General features: G+C 37.9%; 1 protein-coding gene across 1 annotated transcript in view; it reads right to left on the bottom strand.

Annotated features, from left to right (window-relative positions):
- FRK (fyn related Src family tyrosine kinase) overlaps window positions 1–13,862 on the bottom strand; it is a 50,638-nt gene extending 36,776 nt beyond the window's left edge. Inside the window, exon 1 of the mRNA XM_027692819.1 lies at window positions 13,008–13,862. Coding sequence (XP_027548620.1) covers window positions 13,008–13,438 — 431 coding nt within the window. The 5' untranslated portion in view covers window positions 13,439–13,862. The remainder of the gene's footprint in view (window positions 1–13,007) is intronic.
- Between the last annotated feature and the right edge of the window lie 6,066 nt (window positions 13,863–19,928).

Here is a 19,928-nt window from a genome sequence, read left to right as displayed (position 1 = left end):
CATCCATGTAGAAGGGGATCTTTAGTTAAAATGAGGCAATTTAAACCTATGTCTCTAATATATTACAGTCACTATCTTGCTGGAATGTACAGCGTGCATAGATGCTTAAATATGGAGAACATACCACTGTCAAAACAGGTAATATTTTGGGAACTGAATGTCTATGAGCTACCACCAAAATTAGGCAGAATCTTTGCTACCATTTCTTTTCATCAAGATGGGAAATTGCAGGTTACTGCCAGAAAAAAATCTTTATAGTTCTAGACTGAGGGACCAGATTCACCACACTTACATTGCATAGTGACTTCAAAAAAAGATGGTTTCAACTTTACTACTCACTGACAACTTAACTATAACAGTAGCTTACTCCACACAATCCCAATGACCGCAAAGTAGCCGTAGCAAATGTGAAACACCCACCCACCCTGGAAGACTGACCTGGTGTGTATCTGAGACCCAAAAGGAGACCCAAGTTGCATTTACAAATCACTGGGAGAACCCAGCTGAAGAAACTGAAGGAGATTACTATCTCATGAGAAGAGGGCAACAGGTGTCAAAAAGGACTCCGAGCCTACAAAGTCTGTTTTGGTCTAAAAAATATCTTTGTTTCGTGTTACCCATTGTTTTTGTTCAAAATACTAAGCACTGCCAAAAAGAAAGGGCTGCCAGGGCTTCACAGCCTTTTACAGTAACTCCTTGAGATTGTTTAGATAAGGGAAAATTGTTCTGGACTGTAAGAGGAAATTCCTACCCTTGTGGTGGGTTTAAACCAATTTACTCACTGTTCAAATTTACTGTCTTGTAAACGCAAACACAAATATTACTTGTCCATTAGTCTAAAAATCTGTGACACATTGTGTATAAACCTTTACAATAATGACTTCAGTAGGTCATAATCGTACCGTCATCTGTTTCTGTTGTAAGGGATTATGCATACTACTCCATTAATTTTCCAACAGTTGATAATAGCAGCTGACTGTGCTGCAAACACGGACATGGATTTGCTCTGAGTCTGCTGCAGGATGACAAACCATTGTTCCTTTGGCTACTCTTGCACTTTGCGGTGCCTGGAAGTGACTATTTCTCTATGGTATTACAAAGCCAAGTGCATGAGCTCTGTTAATTAACATAGCCCACCCAATACTAGGTTCACTGCACAATAGGAACAAAAGATAATAAAGCAGCAATGAAATCACAGTCTGATAGAGTTAATTAGCGGAAATATCCATAAATTGATCTCATCTTGTGAGTCCCTGCTTCGCTGTTGTGTAACTGATTTTAATATTTATATTCATTATCCACAATATTGGTCATCTGCATGCTGTATTATTTAATATGTTCTGAAGTATTTCTATATGAGAAAATAAACAGCAGATTAAAGTGATAACATAATACTTTTTTTATGGTGTTTTATTTGCACAAGTCCCTGGTATTTCTCCAATTTAAAAGCCTAAAGTCAATTATCAAAGTTTGTTTCCTCTAGTGGTTTTGGTACCTGGATAAGGGTCCCATTGCATTTAAAGCTTGTTCTTAAACAACAGCTTGTATTTGAAGTCAATGAAAGGCTACCGTTGTCTTTGGGACTTTAGGTGTGAAATATAGCCACATAATCACCTCTTTAAAAAATCCAAACTTAAAATGTGTTCTGGAGAGCCTATTTCTGGTGTGTAGTCTTCCAAATAGCACTGTAAAATCTTGCATCAATGCTAGTAGTACCTGTATGCATTTGTTAACACAAACATGAACAAAAATACTGAAATACTGACATAATATACTATAAAAGAGGCAATAACTCTGCTATTCATAACAATTGAGGAACAAAGTGGAAACCTTGAGGTAGCCTTATTGTTAATAGGGTACAGAGAACACAAATAACAAGAATTGATTTAACATTAAGGGAAACTCAAATAGACAAGAAAATTTTCAATCATACATTCACTTAAACCATTACAGCTTCCAAAAGCACTCAATTGATTTTCTTGAGAAAATCATTCCAGAGAAATTATTTTCTATTCTCACAGGGAAACTCACCTCAGTATAGAAATAATACAGAAACACTCAAGAGCAAAAAAACCCCTTTGCCTGCCCAGGACACTGGTGGCAGAGCAGATCTCTTCATAAGCCAGACTCCTCCTCTTCACTGGCACAGGCAGAAGATCACTGGTGATAATGCGCACACATGCACACATACACACACTCACTCTCTAGATTCACAAGAACATGAACACTTGCAGATCTCCCCTCGAACAACCAGTGCAGCCCATCTCTTTATCCAAAACCCCTCCCCCAATCCCAGCCCCTCATAGCCACACTCGCCTCACACACACCAGTCTCCCCAGCACCTCTTTTCAAGACGCAACCCAGTGGCTGGTAGTCAAAACCCCCACTCACCCTCAGCATCTGGCACCAAGACCCCACCTGCTCCAGCAGCTGACACCACAGACCAGAGACACCTACACCCCAGCTCTGACTCCAGTTGCTGGTCTAGTAGTCTCACCAGTCCCCCCAGTAGCTTGCACTCAGTCCTTGCAGCACTCAACATGGGGCAGAGAGTCTACCCCTCACTTTTTTCCTTCCTGATCCCTTTTCCCTAAACCTTGTTTCATCACTTGACAGAGCCACGCAGACTCCTCTGCAACATCCTGGACCCCCAGGTTTACATCCTTATTTGTTGCATAGTCTGATTTGCCTGTTTTTTCTTGATAGGTCATCAACTAGTGTGACTGAGTTTATTTTTGATTATTGTCTTTGTCAACATAAACTGGTCAGGTTTGGTGTCTGCGTGTTTGTCTCCCTCCCTTTCCTTATTGGCAAGGTGCTCAAATAATCCTGAAAAAGAAACATTCCCACACTGCATACCCTTCTCTGTGAGAGCAACTGAACAGGCTTGTTCTCATCACCACCTCCCTCCTCATGTGCCCCACAGGTTTTCTCTCTGCATGTTCTTGTGTATGATTCCTTTCACTACATACCCTTAGAGGAGCAAAAACTCTGTCCATATTTCTTTACAGAGACTTCCACTAAATGAAAAGATCAGTAATTTCAAAAGGAAAATTGAGGTTGGTGATTTCTCATAATTTCTGAAATTCATGTTACATATTCATTCCCACATGTGAGTTTTAGATTTTTTTTTATCTTCTTTTGCAGTGAGGTTTGAAAAAGTGCGCTGCAAAATTGTTTGTGCTATAAATACAGAAGAATATTATTAAGTAAACTAGAAATATATCTGCATTAGTGAGAGAGAGCTAGGAAAAAATCCTTACCAATATTACTGCAGATAAATTTATAAGGTAAAATATAATAAAATATTCTGCATAGAAGTATTGAAAATGTCAATTAGTGCAATCCTTTATGGAGCCATTGATTATTATTTAATTCACTGCTTTGTTCTTCCAGTTTTCATTTGCTAAGATTAGTGTACTAGCACGGAAAAAAAGTATGTATTTCTATGTGGTTTAAGTGACAAAGAAAAGGAATACCTTCATGATCAATATTTTGTTTGATCTCCTGAATAGCTATTTCCAGAGGAATTCTAGGCATGTTTGGAGAACTGAAAACTGCAAAGATGTAGATTTCCATTCTAATTTCTTACAACACTTATGGTTTTCTTTACAAAGTTATAAGGTGAAAACCTGAATGTCAACATTTAAGAAAATTCTGATGAAGGATAAACTTATTAACTAGAGAAGTTTAATCTCTTAAAGTTCTAACACAAGAAGGGCCTTCAAATATATCCCATATAGTACTATTTAAAAATAACTGAAAATTGTATTTTCCTCTTACATAGAGTAATAAATAAATAACATTTTGTCTTCCTTTAAATATCACCTAATAAATTATATTCTTTCTCTACTATGCATACTTTGCTTACATAACTTGAGAAAACTCAAAACATTATACTACAGAAAAACATACAAATCTGATTAATCATATTTTCTCTACTAAACTGTTTTCTCTACTAAACTGCAGGCAAATTTTGTGTTGTCTAAACTACGCTACTGGAAGGCTGCTCAATATCATAATGTTTGCAAGATCTGCTATAGCCTCATGTTAGAACATAATAGGATGTATTATAACATCCTGCAGGATAGTAACAGTTCACATCCTAAGTTTAGTACTGCATCTTTGGTAGGAAGCAAAATTAAGTAATGGGTAAACCTGTGAGGGTAAAGTCATGGATGCCTGCAGCCCAGCTGACTCTGGTGCATTAGTGCAGATGGGGCAGATAGGTGTGGTCTGTAAAGGACCAGTCCCTGAATGTCATGGGGACCTACGCAGTGCTACCATTTCTTGTTGTGACTATTTAAGTGTGTCCTTTTTTGCATCACTTATGACTAAACAATCAACAATCTAGAAAAAAAAAACCCGAACACTTGTTTAGGAATATAAAACTTTCAGCAGAGAGGAGAGGGTATTTTGTGGGATTTGGTTTTTGTTTTTTGTCCTAATAGTTTGGTCTTTGCCCACCAACAGAAATAAAGAATTGTGCAGTGTCAGCACCTATGGTTTTGCTAAACAGACTTGAGAATAGGTCTGTAATTAGACATGACAGTGATGTACTCTGTGACATTGCTTATACAACAGTTTCAGCCTTTGGTGAAGTACAAACGTAAGAGACCAAAGAAAGTAGATGAGCTTGTGCACTTTTCACAAAATCCTTTCTGAAACAGAGAAATGGGGCTAGAGTGGGCTATTGGATTGACCTTGTAGGGTACCTCTTATGTTTTTATGACTTAATCTCTTCAGTACAGATAGGACCCTACACAAAGAAAGTCTTCTATAACCAACAGTGCTTTTCACATGTTACAAAATAATTCTTCACACAGATACCTGACTTGGTTTAAAATCAGCCCGTCTTTAGGACTTCTTAGCCCGGGTGAACTGTTGGTTACTATTTCTCAGTTCTAAACCTGCTCAGAGATCACTCAGCTCTGCACAGCTCTGTATTGTCCTGCACAGAGAGCTATCAAAGACAACTATTGAGGAAACTTTATACAATACCTGGTGAATGTTTTTGCCAACAACATTACTCAAAATCAACTAATCTATGCTAGCATGCATTATACTTATTCCTACTGGCTCTGAAAAAAAAAACAAATCACTAAACAGGACTACTGAGTTATATACTACCAGTACATGTCTTTCTCTATTTTTTCCCTAAAAAGCATTGTAAAAACCACTGGGGTTTCACCAAGCTGTAGGAAATGCTAAATGGCTATGTTTGCAGCATAGGTTTTAAGGATATTGTTTCTGGTCTTCATATGATTCATTGCTAAATCTTTCAAAACAGGGTAATGGAAACTAGTATTTAATGATTATAATATATAATGCTAACACTAATTTCAAACAAAGACAAGGTAGGAGGGAATTTCTTAATTTCTCAGATAAAGTTGTATACTTTAGAAAACCACATTGCCAGATAACAGGTGACCCAAATTAGACAACTTTGCATGAACTGCTCATCTACAATGTCATAATTCCTTCCACCTTTCTGAACACAGGTATACAAATGGATGTTTAAATAGTGTTGGTACTTGACAAAAACTGACATTTCACAGTTCTGTAAACCATTTCCTTTTGCTTTCACTGTACTCTTTGAATATTTAAGAAATGAGCAGAAATTAAGTCAAAGTTTGAGATGTGCTTGAAGAGAGCACTGGAGTGCTGAACCACAGTTGAAGAAGTGATTAAATTCATGGTCTTCTTGCAGTATTCAATCATTTAAATTCAAGAGAGACACTCTGCAACACACATGGTAGTTTTAAATGTTGAGTACTTTAGATACTGTTAACATAAGGTCAAAAAGCATCAAAAGTATGACCTAGGTTTCCAATACATAACTCGTCGCACAGGGCTGTGCTGCATGATCTTAAAAATATTAGTCTTATAAACTTTATGTTGTGTGTGTGTACACAAGTATGCACACATAAAAACCACACAAAAAGTATATCAATTGAAATAAAGGATGCAATTTCACATACAGCCTTTCCAGTGTTTTATAATAAATATGTATGTTGGCAATAAAGAGACCATTTCTACCAAAAAAATATATAAGAATAACTTTTGTACTTAACAGGTTCCAAGAATATGTGAACAACCTGCTAGTACTTTTTGTAGTCTGTTAGCAATGAACAGTTTTTACAAGTTTATTTCAGTACAAAGGTTAATGCTAATTCTGTTGGTGTCCTCAGGAGTTTGTACTGTAACAGAGAGGGGAACTAGGAGAGCAAGAGAGAAGGAGTACACAGAAACCACAGTAGATCACCTCCAGTTTTCTGAGATATTCAATAGAATCTAAAACTTCACTTTTTAGAAAGCCTCTAAACATTTTGACTGTAAATATCACTTTGAAAAATGACCCACATGAACCAATGAAACCCCATAAGACTTTGCAAAAAGTCTGAAACAAGTCAGTCCAGGGAACACTTTACTGTTCATATACAGTAACTCAGGAGACCCCTGGTGGCCTAGTGGTTAGCATGCAGGACTTTCACTGCTGCGACCACGGGTTCGATTCCCCGGTCTCCTGGCCTGATGGAGGTCGTTAGCCCTGTGTGGCCATCCATCTATGAGAAGGACACTCTAAACAAACCTACGTCCTGAGGACCTCACTGCCATTGTCCAAGCTTGCTTGGCCCCGGCAGATGAACCTTAGGATTAAAGGGTGGGCTCAGTTCAGCGCAGGCTGTGTCTCACCTAAAAAATCCATTGCGCAGGCTGGAAAGGTAAAAAGACCTTTCCCCAAATCTTCGTTCGCGAAGATGGGCCATTATTATTACAGTAACTCGGATTCAGTTAATGTATGAAATAGTTAAAGATGAGTCAGTTCACAGAAGGTGAAGAAATTATGGAAATTGACAAAAATAACCTACAAGTCACTTGTGCTTTCAAAGAGTTGTTTAAAAAGCTCATTGTGGAATTGACTGGTGAGGTTTCATTGATTAGGTCTGGGGCTCGGTTTCCACCAGGTAGGAAATACCTACATACGAAATCTTACAAGATTTCTTATAAGACATAAGAAATGTTTCTAAAACTAACAAAAGTTAAAAGTAATTGCTATGATCTTATTTGACCTAATCTACTAGGAATTTGTATGAATTTACTTCCCTCAGCACAGCAATCTTGTGTCAATAGTGTTGCATGAACATATGGAATGAGTGATGGTCAATGGCATCCTGGCTTGCATCAGAAATAGTGCAGCCAGAAGGACTAGGACAGTGACTGTTCCCCTGTACTCAGCACTAGTGAGGCCACACCTCTATTCCTGTGTTCAGTTCTGGGCCCCTCACTACAAGAAAGACATCGAGGTGGTGGAGCATGTCCAGAGAAGAGCAATGTAGCTGGGGAAGGGTCTGGAGCACAAGGAGAAGAAGCAGGTGAGGAAGCTGGGGTTGTTTAGTCTGGAGAAAAGGAGGCTCGGGGGGAAATTATTTCTCTCTACTGATGCCTGCTCAGCTGGTGCTACGAAAAAAATTCAGGAGCCGTAAGCTGGGGTGAGATAAGAAAGGGTTTAATTATGCCAAGGCAATAGATGTTACACAGCGCGCACCGGGCTGTGCCCGAGATGTTACATTTATAGCAATATTTGGCCAATCTCAAGTGTGTCCATCCTCTAACTTTTGGCCTGGTCCACCCCCTGGCCCGCCTCTCGGAATTGGGTCTGGGGTGCTTTTTGGGACCCCCTGTTCATCATCTTCATCATCTTCAGCGTACAGAGAGCAGGGTGACCCAGTTCTTTGACTCTGTCCTGCGGTTTAGGCCAAGATACAAGCGTTCTCCAAACAAGACAGGCCTGCCTTGACTAAAAGACTAAACATTTTCTACTAGATATGGGGATAGGGTGAGAGGATTAGGGAATGTATAAACTGAGGGGTGCTACAGGGAGGAGGGAGAAAGGGTTTCTAAAGTCTATTTCTATTACCTATAAAACTTATAAGGTAGAAAAATAGAAAAATAAAAAAGCATTAGGGGCTTAAGGCATCACTACAACTACCTGAAAGGAGGTTGTAGTGAGGTGGGGGTTGGTCTCTTCCAGATAACAAGTGACAGGACAAGAGGAGAAGTTGTGCAATGGAAGGCTTAGATTGGATGTTAGAAAAAATTTCTTCAGGGAAAGGGTTGTCAAACATTGGAACAAGCTGTCTGAGAAACTGGTGGACTCACCATGCCTGGAAGGGTTCAAAAGGCATGCGGATGTGGCACTTGGTGTTTATCGGTGAACACAGCAGTGCTGGATTAACAATTGCCCTCAATGATTTTAGAGGTCTCCTTCAACCTCAATGATTCTGTGATTTTATGGTTGTAAGCTGACTTTCAATAAATAGCCAACAGGTCCATCAGGATGGCAGGCAAGAGCCCTCTCTAAGTACACTCTACCCCTCCTCTAGAAAAAAAAGAATTTGTGTCACTGCAACAGTGAGGTGTTTTCTTTTATTTTTGCTTCATTAAAATACAGCTGGGCTGTATTTTTTGTTCACAACAATTTGCCCTCTGTCATTTTCTTGTTTAGTTTAAACAATTGGCAGTAATAAAACAAGGGCAGGTGAATGTGTTACTATGGTTCCTGTTTGTAGTGCAGAACAACAGGCACAGAAAGAGCACAGAGACAGGAAGGTCATATTCTTTGCCAAGGAAATTTATCTTTTAATTCTGATTTTGGTGTTAGTCAAATTGTTCTTTCTGATCATCCTTTGCTGGATGTGCAAGTTAAATTATGTGATTGTATCTCCAATTGCCTTTTTTGTTTTCCTTTTTCTAAATCTTATGTGTCTAGAAACAGAAAGAAGAGTATTCCAAATTCATGGGATGCAGCAGATACAACCTCCCTTGAACTACCTTAGAAATGAAAAATCTGTCTGGCTCGTGGTTTTGACTGCTGCCTGTGATGCAGAGAGAAGAAAACACCAAGTGCTCTTACAGTTGCTAATTTATCATTAGCATTGTGTCTGGTTTTGGTCAGATAGTATTTAAAATAAAGTTTTTGTTATTTGCTTATGAAGAGAAAGTTCAGTATGTGACTACGGTTGAATGCTTCCACTCCCTGACTGCCTTGTCCCACCTACTGCAAGTGGGGCCAGGAGAACACATCTGTCTCAAGAAGCACTAGGCACAGCTCCTTCACAATCCCCCCACCTGACAGGTTGTTGCTGGTATAAGGAGTACTGCAGGTGCTAGAAGAGATCAGCAATAAAAAAATGCTTTACTGGTAAAGGTAAAAATGAAGGGCCTTGTTTCCCCAGTCTGTCCAAAACAGACTTCATGGTAGCAGGTGTGCACTTCTTGGATGTAATTACTCTTATGCAGCACATTTGGACTGCAATGCTGCAGCAGGCAGGACCCAAGCCATGGATTTTACCTTATCTATTCACACAGATTGTTACTGATTTCATCCAAGTCATTCAACCAGGAAGGGATAGCTCAAGCCACAGGAAGGAAGCAAAATAAACTTTTTTTAACAAGATATCATGCACAAATAAGAAGTGTTTGACTTTTGCCATAAGTTAGTCCTATTATATAAATATATCAGCAAAATTTAATATAAAAAAGTGACCCAGCAATTTTAGCATACAATTTCTACCAATAACTGTTGGTCTGAGGAGAGCAACACAGTAAAGAAATCTCATTCTTTTTCAGTTCTGCTTGAGCATTCTGATAGCCATGGATACTTGAAAATTCCCTTTGATATGAATAGTGTTTATGTTTTGTTTTCCCCAGACTGGAGATATTGCACATCATTTTTGCCCTTTCATCCAGTTATTGATCCACCTTATCAGCACTACTTCAGTCACATTGGGCAGAGTCAGAGACTTCCAGGAAGAAAATCTGTTATCTAAGGAAGTTTCTCACATTCTTTCTTACTTTACTTCATTCTCTTTCTTACCAAGGAAAAGTTAAGAAAAAGCTTTTCTCCCTGATAAAAACTCACACATACTTCAGCAAGGAGACAAACTGGTCTGCTGCAGCACTTGCTAAGAACAAGCAATGACAGCATTATTCTTTGCCAGAATGGACAACACAGACCAGATGGACTATCTGATCTCTAATTTCTCTATAATAAAGACCATGTCAAAATGTTGATAAGAGAGGACCAGATAATATTTTGTTGTTAAAAATCTTGAATATCACAGGCAAAACTGAAATGATTAGTAAAAGAAATGTTGCTGCTCTGCATGAAGCTTTCAAGCATATATTGGCTAAACTTACAGAGTGGTCCTATCATCTCTCAGTCACTATACAACATTTCCTTCCTTCATCCCTTTGTTCAAGTGAATTTATGGAGTAGCCATGCATACATTGGAATGTAATTTTGTTAATAGTTTCTACACAAACATGCTGAAATTAGCTGCTAAAAAATATGGTCAGTTTGGTTTTCTTCACAAGCTTCCTAAGAGTTACACCATGAATCAAGTCTGTTTCTCAGAACAGTATAGCCAGTTTGTCTTGGTCTATTAAGTTGAAGATGCAGTCTAGAAAAAAGCTAAAATTCATGTTGTCTCTGCAGACATACAGTAGCTGTCTGGTGCTACAAAATGTGCATTTGATGAGGTCAAGATGGTTGATTTGCCAGCTGTGCCTGGCAAATATTGCAAAGCATAAACAATACACTGCAAGTATATGGTACATATGCATTTTGGCAGGTGAGCATGAGATTGTAAGTCTTCCATTCTTTGTCAGTTCTGTGCTGGAACCATAAAGGACTGCTGTACAGGATGCAAGGATGCATTAGAAACTTTGCCTGTTTCCACAAATGTCTATATCATGTCCATGAACAACTGGCAAACACCAATGGGAATTAAAATCAAAATGGAAATACGAGACAAGACAAACTTAAGTTTGGGCAGAGAGTATGATTAAAACACTGAATTTTAATTAAAGGGGCACTAGAACAACTTCTTTTGCTACTTGCAATCTTTACTTTAGGGAAAACAAAGGTTAGTTCTTTAAACCAACATTACTCTTGCTCTTACTCTTTCGTTAGGATAACAGAGGTGTGAAATACAGGGGGTGGGTGAAAGGGAATTCTTGGAGGAAATTGTAGCAAGGGATAGTACATTTTGATATAAGGTAAAAAAATCCTCACCGTGAGAATGAAAACCTCAACTGGAAATGCTCAACAAAGCAAACAGTCTATATTTATTTTGGTCAGGTATGAGTTGGGATGACTGGTTCGAATGTCCTTCGGAGGCCCCTCCTAACCTGAGTAAGTCTATGGCTGTATGTGTGTGGGCTGACAGCAAACAGTCTTGTATATATATGAAGATTGTTAAAGCCAACTAACTTATTAAGAAATCTGAGAAAAGACAATATGTTTAGCCAGATTAGTCTTGCTGTGAAATTAAAAACTGATCTTTGAGAAATTACTCCGAGAGCTGTAAAAGCTCTCCATTTTTTCCTCTCCAGTATTCTACCAATCGATAAAGAAGAATGTTTTGCTGTAATTTAGTCTTTATTACTAAAGAGAGAAAAGTATATAAGAAGAGTAAAAAAAAAAAATTTTCAGTAACAAGTAAAAAAACGGAGGTTACACAACAACACACTTTGGCAAACTTAACTTTGTATTTGAAGCTATAGGTATAGAAATATAAGAAGGACCTTAAGAGCTGAGACATTGTTTTATAACTGAGCAAAATTACTTTCTAAGTATTAACAGCATGAAGAAATCCTAGATGACTTCTAATAAAGCTAGCTCTAGAAAGGGAGCAAAGGCCAAACTGAGCTGAATTAGAGCCTACCACCATTTCTCTAGTGATTCAGAAAATGCCTTCCCTCCAGATTAATTTCTGTGATTGGAAGAATTTTTTTGAGCATAACCATTGAAAGTGTTGTCTGGCTGAATACAGAAATATAGAAACAGCTGGTCAGACTCTGGAAATTAAAGTCTTCATGTTAGAGAAGAATCCTATAGCTGCCCTAAAATGCCTCTAGCACAAATTCTACAGATGATAAAAGACTAGCATAATCATCTCTGAGCCAAATTTTCTAGCCCTTGGCAATACAGTGGGCTGATCAGGTCAGAGATGATGTTTCAGGTCCAGATGAGATTTAACTGAAAAGCTGCAACATCACCCCTCTAAAGACAACATTAATTCTGAGACTAATAATGAATGCCTTTTCTGCTGTTTCTTTACCCACTGATAATTTTTGCCAAAACATACCTCTGGAACTGAAGTCAGATAAATTTCAGCAAATGCTGCCTCTGACTGCAACATGCAGAAGTAACTGTGAAGCCCAGGCTGACTCAGACCTTACTCATCCTCACTAGGGAGCCGAGTGACTGATCCCTTGTGATTTCTGCTCTATATCAGAATATTAAATAAGATTGAGCATGTTTTGAAAGGGCAGAAAAACATGGGATGTGTAATTAAATTCAGTGAAAGTTTAACAACTTCCATTTGTACTCCATTGCTAAATCTACTCTTTTGCCCCCTGCAGTACTTCCTCCAGTTAAGTTTGTCCAGAGAGTAGACATTTACAACCAAAGAAGAAGCAAATAATGTAGAAGAAACCATAAGAAACTTATCTGTTAGAGACTCACCCATCATTTGTAAGATGATTGAAAAGTGTAAAGGTAGCTTCCTGTAACTCTGATTAATTGGTAACTTTGCAGCTTGTTAGGCTGAACGCTGTTCAGGGCAGGAGTCATACATTTTCACCCTCTGTGTAGCATCCAACACACACTTACTGTTACACGAATAAAAATAATGAACTACCACAGTAGCAAAGCGCACTGATCTTCCCAGATGGTTCTTAAGCAAGTGATTAGGGTATATCAGAAAGGGAAATTATTTTAACCAAAATAAAAACCCTCCATATTCTGCCTTTTGTAATTTATTTTCTTGTGACCACGGTGTCTTTTCCTTCCACATGCCAACTACCACCACTGGAATCACCGGAGGTTGAGTGTGGCAGGGCACTACTCAGCAAGGGAAAAGGCTGTAACTTCCTGTCCCAAACCCATTTAACATAACGGAAAACAGTCTGCAGTGCACATTACGTGGGTTACTCACGGCTCAGCTTCAATGCTCTGGTCAGCAGCTATGTAGTTAGCAGGGATGTAGCCCTCGAGCTTGCGTCCAGGACAGACTGACCCCGTTGGCAGGAGGAGCCTAGCATACCACCAGCCCTCGTGGGATGCATTCAGCACTTCCAGCTTATCCCCAGCTCGAAAGCTCAAGTCCTCCTCAGTGCGAGCGTCGTAGTCAAACAGTGCCACAAAGGTGCAAATGTTCGCTAGATGCTGGCCAGGCAGTGGAGGTAAAGGTTTCTCTTTTATCTTATGCTCTAGGTCTTTCTGTGCTGCTTGGAAGTCAGGCCTTACCACAGCAAGGTTGGCGAAGACTTGGCCCACTTTGTCATCCTGCTCATCGTTTGTCCTCAAGAATAAGCAGGGGATGTAAGGTTCCAAACAGGGGCAGTGCTTCTGGCAAAAGTTTCCCATCCTGGTTTCTTGTTCCTTCCTCTGCTTCTGCTTTTCTTTTGCTTTTCCCAGCTGTAAGACCCTTAGACCAGTTTTTGCACCATCAACATTTCACCTTTTTGCAGATTTCTTCTCCCCCTCCTCCTTTGGCACAAAATGAAACAACTCTTGGCACAGCTGGAAGCTCCTCTCCAAACCCCACTGAGAGCTCATTACAGGCAACTCCCGGTTAGGGAGTGAAACCTGAGCGTTCAAGTGCCAGCACAAACGTGGAGGAAATTTCTCACTTCCTTTTTGGAACAGGAAAGCAACACAACAGCTGTGCTGGGCTGAGCTCTGGGAACAATGGGAAAGTGTGGAGCCTCTTCTGCTACAGCAAAACACTAATGTCAGAACACCTAAGCAAGAGAGGCTTCTCAACTCCTACTGCTTGGGATGGGTGTTTTCTTAGCTCAGGTGGGGTCTGGTCATATGATCAGCAGTTAATGTAGGCAAAGTCTGTCTTGGTAATCATTAGCCAAGCTGAACTGCCAGTTTCCTCAGTAGTCTCTGACGTGGACAGCTTGACTGAATATTTCTTTTTGTTTCCTGGTTTCTGCTGGTTTCAGTTTGCAGTAGGAAGCCTTTGCTCACCTGAGACTGGCAGACGCCCTCACCTGGAGTGCACTTGTGGCTCCTGCCTTCACTCACACCTGGGTGCATTCTCTACCAAGTGCCTGCCCTTTACAACAACCCTCTGTTTTGTTTTTTTTACTCATCTGGGTTTGGCACTTCTTACAAGGAAAAACAAATATATACAGCTTACAGTAATAAAGCAGTACATTTTAATGCATTCCTTATTCTGCATTTTAAGAAAACAAAGGCACCAGCCAAAAAAAATAGCTCTAGATGGTTGTCTAATTATATCAACCCCATATATAAATAATGGCTGTCTTCCAGTCACCATGTAAACCAATGAAACTGCATTGACCAGTATATTCCCATTTCTAAAGCACTTATAACCTGGCATACAGACCAAGCATGGGTGTCTAGATACTGCTGCGGCAAAGCAGGCTAAGGAGCTGGCTGCCATATCACAGCAGTGCAACTCAAGCTTTACAACTGCTGGAAATCACCACAGCCTGCAGGACATGCAATGCTTGGAGCAGGAGCAAGAAGTGCAGGAAATAAGCAAATAGCCTGTCTGCATTTTGTGGTGGCATTTCAGTAAGAGGTAAACTCTTACAGATGAGAGTCTATTTACTGAGATCAATCAACACTCACACATGGACCTATGGCTTCCTGGTGATTAAGAAAACCTGACTTCCATGATTTGCTTTTCTTTTTTTTTTTTTGGTGTTGTTTTCCTAAACCATTTGCACATATCTCAGTTTCATTTAGAGTTGCTGACTTCTGTTGCTTTACTTTACTAGAAAGAAAAAAAACAAATAACAGAAACAAGTTGCTTTCATCAAGTCTCTCATTCCTTTGAATAAGGAGACCAGTTGCAGAGGCAGAAGCCTACTGATGAACTAGGGACTGTGGGATGACTGAAAAAAATCTCCACTGCAAGTGTATTACTATCAGGTGCATCTCCACTGGAGAAGGATGGGGAACTGCTTACACACTCCTCTTCTGCAATGCTGCAAAAGAAGTTAAATAAAGGAGGAAGTACCATACACATTAAGTGATCACTAAACCTCATGATCTGTAGTGAACTTTTTGGGTCTGATAAAAAAATGGCATGCTGATTTTGCAGATTATGAAAATCATATTTAGTTTCTGAAGCACCACTGGAGAAGATTTTTCACCAGAGCAATTATTAGTTACATCATAACAAGAACACAGATATCCAAGAGATATTTACTTTTCTTACGTTTGATAGACAATATCCAAAGGCAGGAAAGGCATGTGTTGATAAAAAAGCTATCTTCATTAGTCTTGTTTAAAGAATTATCTACATTTACTGAAAGTAGAGAATATTAGAAACTACTATTAAATAATCTGGGGATTTTTCAGTTTGCATATTTGATTGATTTTCCCTGTAATGTTTTGTGGTTCTGGCAACTTGGGCATTAATCTGGCAAAGATTTGCATACACATTTCCTGAACAGAATAGATTCATCATGACAATGGAGTCATTTGCATCATACAGAATCAATTTCCTGCACAGTTCTTTAAGGATCAAGGCCCATATTTACACTGAGTTATTAAAATACAAACTCATTAGAAATCACACTATATTCACTGAGACCATTCAGCTAAGTATTTATAACTATAGAACTGGGCTTAAGCCTTGTGTATATGACTACCTTATTTCAAAGAGCTCCAGGAATTAAATTCATCTTCTCTCTAAATTTATGCCCCTGCTTAGCTTAACAAGAGCAGAAAGAATTTTGCTGGAAGTGATAAATAACTATAAACCAGATTGCTTTCATACAGATCTTCAGGACCAGTTCTGTGCATTAAAGAAGTAGACTTTAACAAACAGCCATTAAATTCTTTAGTCAGATTTAAAACTCTCCTCAAAAAGAGAGAGAAGTGGGGTTACTGAGATCTGATGAGCAGATTCCCTAGCCCATGTGGGATGGGTCAGTAGGTGAGCTGTGGTGGCCACACTGCAGCAGTGCCTCTGCAAGGGTCTTTGTTCCCATCCTGGTGACTTTATTGAAGATTTGCTGTATATCTGAAAATAAAGCAGTACTCTTTATGGTTTAGAGACTATATAATTTTATCACAGGCAAGAAAAATAATGGCATGTAATAAAAATGTTCTCACTGGTTTTACTGAAAAAAATAAAGTCTGATAAATCCCATAATCCTAATTTTCATATTCACTTTTTGGAACAAATTAAGATAATCATGTATATTCAGGGGCTTTTCAATATAAACTATTGTCTGAGTCCTCTGCATTGGTATTACATGTAATTTAACAAGATAATCTTTGCAGCACCTATTTCTCGGCTTAATTTAGTTCTTTTGCCTTGCATCCCACTATATTTTCTTTGTTTGCAAGGGGAGGCCAAACAGTTCTGCATTGCTTATTGGCCTTTTGCATCTTTATTTAATTTGTTTGGGGGGCTGAATACCAAAGTAGAAATTGTTCAAATAAATAAGCTACTGTGGGTAAAGTGACTGTAAAGACTTAATCAGATATATTGATGAATTTTATTAGCAAAAATGCTTTGAGAAGGACACGAGAGTGTCACCTCATTCTTACAGCACTAGCTAGATTAATTTATTATAACCAGAATGGCACATTTACAGTATGGATACCGAAATTTAGTATTCTGGTTTCTAAGTTATAAAAAAACACCCATTAATATTGCAAGTAGTTTCTTGAAATACGCAACACCTTAAAACAAAGATGGATCATTTAAAAGCTGTGTCTGGCAGAACCATATAAACTTAGATTTCAGAAAAGGGAACAAATCTATTCAGTCAAGCAGTACTTTCCCCCTTCAAACTAGGTAATTCCCCATTGCTTTTAATGTATACTTCCTGGTTCCATAATGAAAAAAATGCACACTGATGCTATAGTTTTGAGGATGACAGATATCTGAAGTTCCTTTTTATATTCTACATGTTGCTTACAAAGTCCAGTAAGCAAGACTCTTGCAAGGAGCCTTATGCCTGCTTAAAGGATTAATTTGTACTCCTCTAAATCCATTAAATCAAATTCTAATTAACTTAGAGTCAATATTCTTTAGGCCTTGTTTATTCTACAAAATAATCATGTTTAAACATGGTAGTGAAACATATTTCTCTTAGCTGTCTGAATGGAGAGTGTTAATATTGTTAATAATATGTGTTAATATTATATGTTTTAGTAAGCTTAGTACAAACCTAAACTACAGTACTGATACTAATTGCAGTGCTCTTGGAATGAGGTCCTGCTCTGCATGAAGTAAGGTATCAGACTGAGTTGTATTAAATAAGTACAGATAAGATTTGAATCCATAATATTTCAAAAGTCTTGTTTTGATATATTTTATTTGTGTTCCATGCTTTCAAAAATGATTTTGTATGACTTTTAATTACAGATATTTCCTATGAGTATTGATTTGTACGTGCTCTGTATGGAACTCTTGCTATAAATACATAAAACCTTAGAGTTTCAGAAAAAAATGAACCCTTCTTCAACACATAAATATGCTCATCCATATTTCAGAGACAAGGAGTGAACATCACTGAGCATCAGTCTTTGGTACTGATGATACACTATGTTTGGAACAATTCCCCTATGCCATGCAGAGAAGAATTACAGTTTGAACAGTGCTCTGCCGGGGAAAAAAGAATATTCCAAGGCAATATCCACCAACAGTTTTGTTAAGAAATATGAGTCTGTTCAAACTGGAAATTAAAAAAGAGAATACTTTTTTTAATAAGATGAGATCAAAACAGAAACAAACAATTCTGTAAACAGTAAAAAGCACCATGTAGTAAAATGAGAAATTAGGATACAAAATACAAGAATTGTAATTAAATAACGTATGAGACTGCTGCCTATATCATAACTTCCTGTATTGCATAATCTTTTTCAAGTTAGGAGCTATACTGTTGCATTAATGTATGCTAGTTTAAATATTTGGCATTATACATCTCTCTTAGAAAAACTTCTTAATACGTTATGATAAAGCAAGTCAAATGTTTTAGCAAAGTAAAATATTCAAGTAATAGGATCTTTAAAGAAATTAGAAGAAAACCAAAAGCATATTGCTTTGAATCTGTGCTTGGGAAACAATTTAAATGATTAAAGATTTTAAAGTCATGTAGGTTTTTTAAGGTAACAAATTGAAATAAAGCACAGTGAGGTTTTTTTATTACAGCTGTCTTTTCAGCTATATCTCTTTTCATTTGCACATTAAAATACCACCACTTTGTAGCTTTTTTATGATCCTTTTAATCAGCACTTCCATTTTGTTTCTGTAATTTGCAAATTGCTATTCTTTTCAGTGAAAATAAATTATGTGCTTAATTTTACTCTTGACAAAATTATTTACTCTTATTGATTAATCACTGTCCTGGGTTTGACTATTATCTTAAACCATAAATCCACAAAGATGTAGAGTTATATTTGATTCAGCATTTTCCAACTCAAAATCTTTTGCATTTGTAATGAGAAAACTCTGGCTATTTATTTCCATAAGGCTAATCCAGTAATCCATCTCTACTCTAGAAAGCATTAAAAGTACACTTTCAAGTGCTTTGGTGATGAAGGCTGTTTATTTATTAAGCAAATTCAGGCCTGAAACAGGCTACATCTGACAACAAAGTAACAGAGAGGAATAAGGCTCTGTCAAGGACTGACAGAATAGAGACTTTTGCTATTTGTTCAAACAAACAAATCTCACTCTGCTCAAATTTAACGCGAGTTTTGCCATTATCAGCAATGGGACCAGACCTCAGCCATTGGTTTTCATTTCCTTGTACATTATTCTAAATGATATACAGCCCACACTGTTAAAAATTGTAAGTTAATTTGCTTTCTATGAAGTAGCCTCTGAATAAAACCAGAGAGCTGTAGCTCTCTATGGCATAAAAATACTTCTAACTGAATCTATCTGTGTGGGAAAAAATATGGCAAAAGGATGACAAAGATGGCATGTTATCAGCAAACATGACTTTGCCATTCTTTTAAGAAAATATATACCAAACCTGACCCTATTATAAATAGTTTTTAAATTTAGAAAGTGTATGTATTTATGAAGATTTTATGGTGGGTAAAGATTATTTCTCACATAACACTATCAAAGTCTGCATGCTATGCCATGGATGGCTTGTGAACATGATTTACCATTTTTATCTTAAGCTGGAATTGCATCAAAAGGAGAAGTCCAAAGAGAGATAGATGGAAAGGGATAGTGTACCAAAGAACTATACTCATTGTTTCAACTGTGAGTGAAAGTGTGGGTTTTTTTTAAAAAATAAAATCATCGCTCTCTCCTGACCTTTACTGTGCCTGGGAAAGGCAGCATCTCACAGGAAGCTAAAATTCACAATTAGAATATACTGATATATCATATAAAGGAACATATCTTATTAATTACTTCAAATTGCTAAAATATTACATGCAAAACCAGTAGAAAAATGTTAGCTATTAATTATAGAATAGAATAGAATAGAACAGAACAGTTCAGCCGGAAGTGACCTACAATTATCATCTGACTGACCACTTCAGAAGTGATCAAAAGTTAAAGTATGTTATAAAGGGCATTGCCCAAATGCCTCTTAAACACTGACAGGCTTGGGATATCAACTACCTCTCTAGGAAGGCCATTCCAGTGTTTGACCACCCTCTCAATAAATAAATGCTTCCTAGCACCCAGTTGGATCCTCTCCGATGCAACTTTGAACCATTCCTACATGCCTTGTTAATAGACCTCAGGGACAAGACATCAGCACCTCCCCCTGTACTCCACTTTACTTTTATCCTTCCTGCTAGATAGATAATATTTAAACAAATCATACAAACCACATTACTGAAAATTGTGCATACATAGGATTTTATACAGCTAAAATCTCTGTAAAAG

Source organism: Neopelma chrysocephalum, unplaced genomic scaffold, assembly GCF_003984885.1.
Source record: "Neopelma chrysocephalum unplaced genomic scaffold, ASM398488v2 Primary Assembly neopelma1_23, whole genome shotgun sequence".
Taxonomy (NCBI): Eukaryota; Metazoa; Chordata; class Aves; order Passeriformes; family Pipridae; genus Neopelma; species Neopelma chrysocephalum.
The sequence above is the reverse complement of the archived record's forward strand: the minus strand, read 5'-3'. Positions and strand labels throughout refer to the sequence as shown.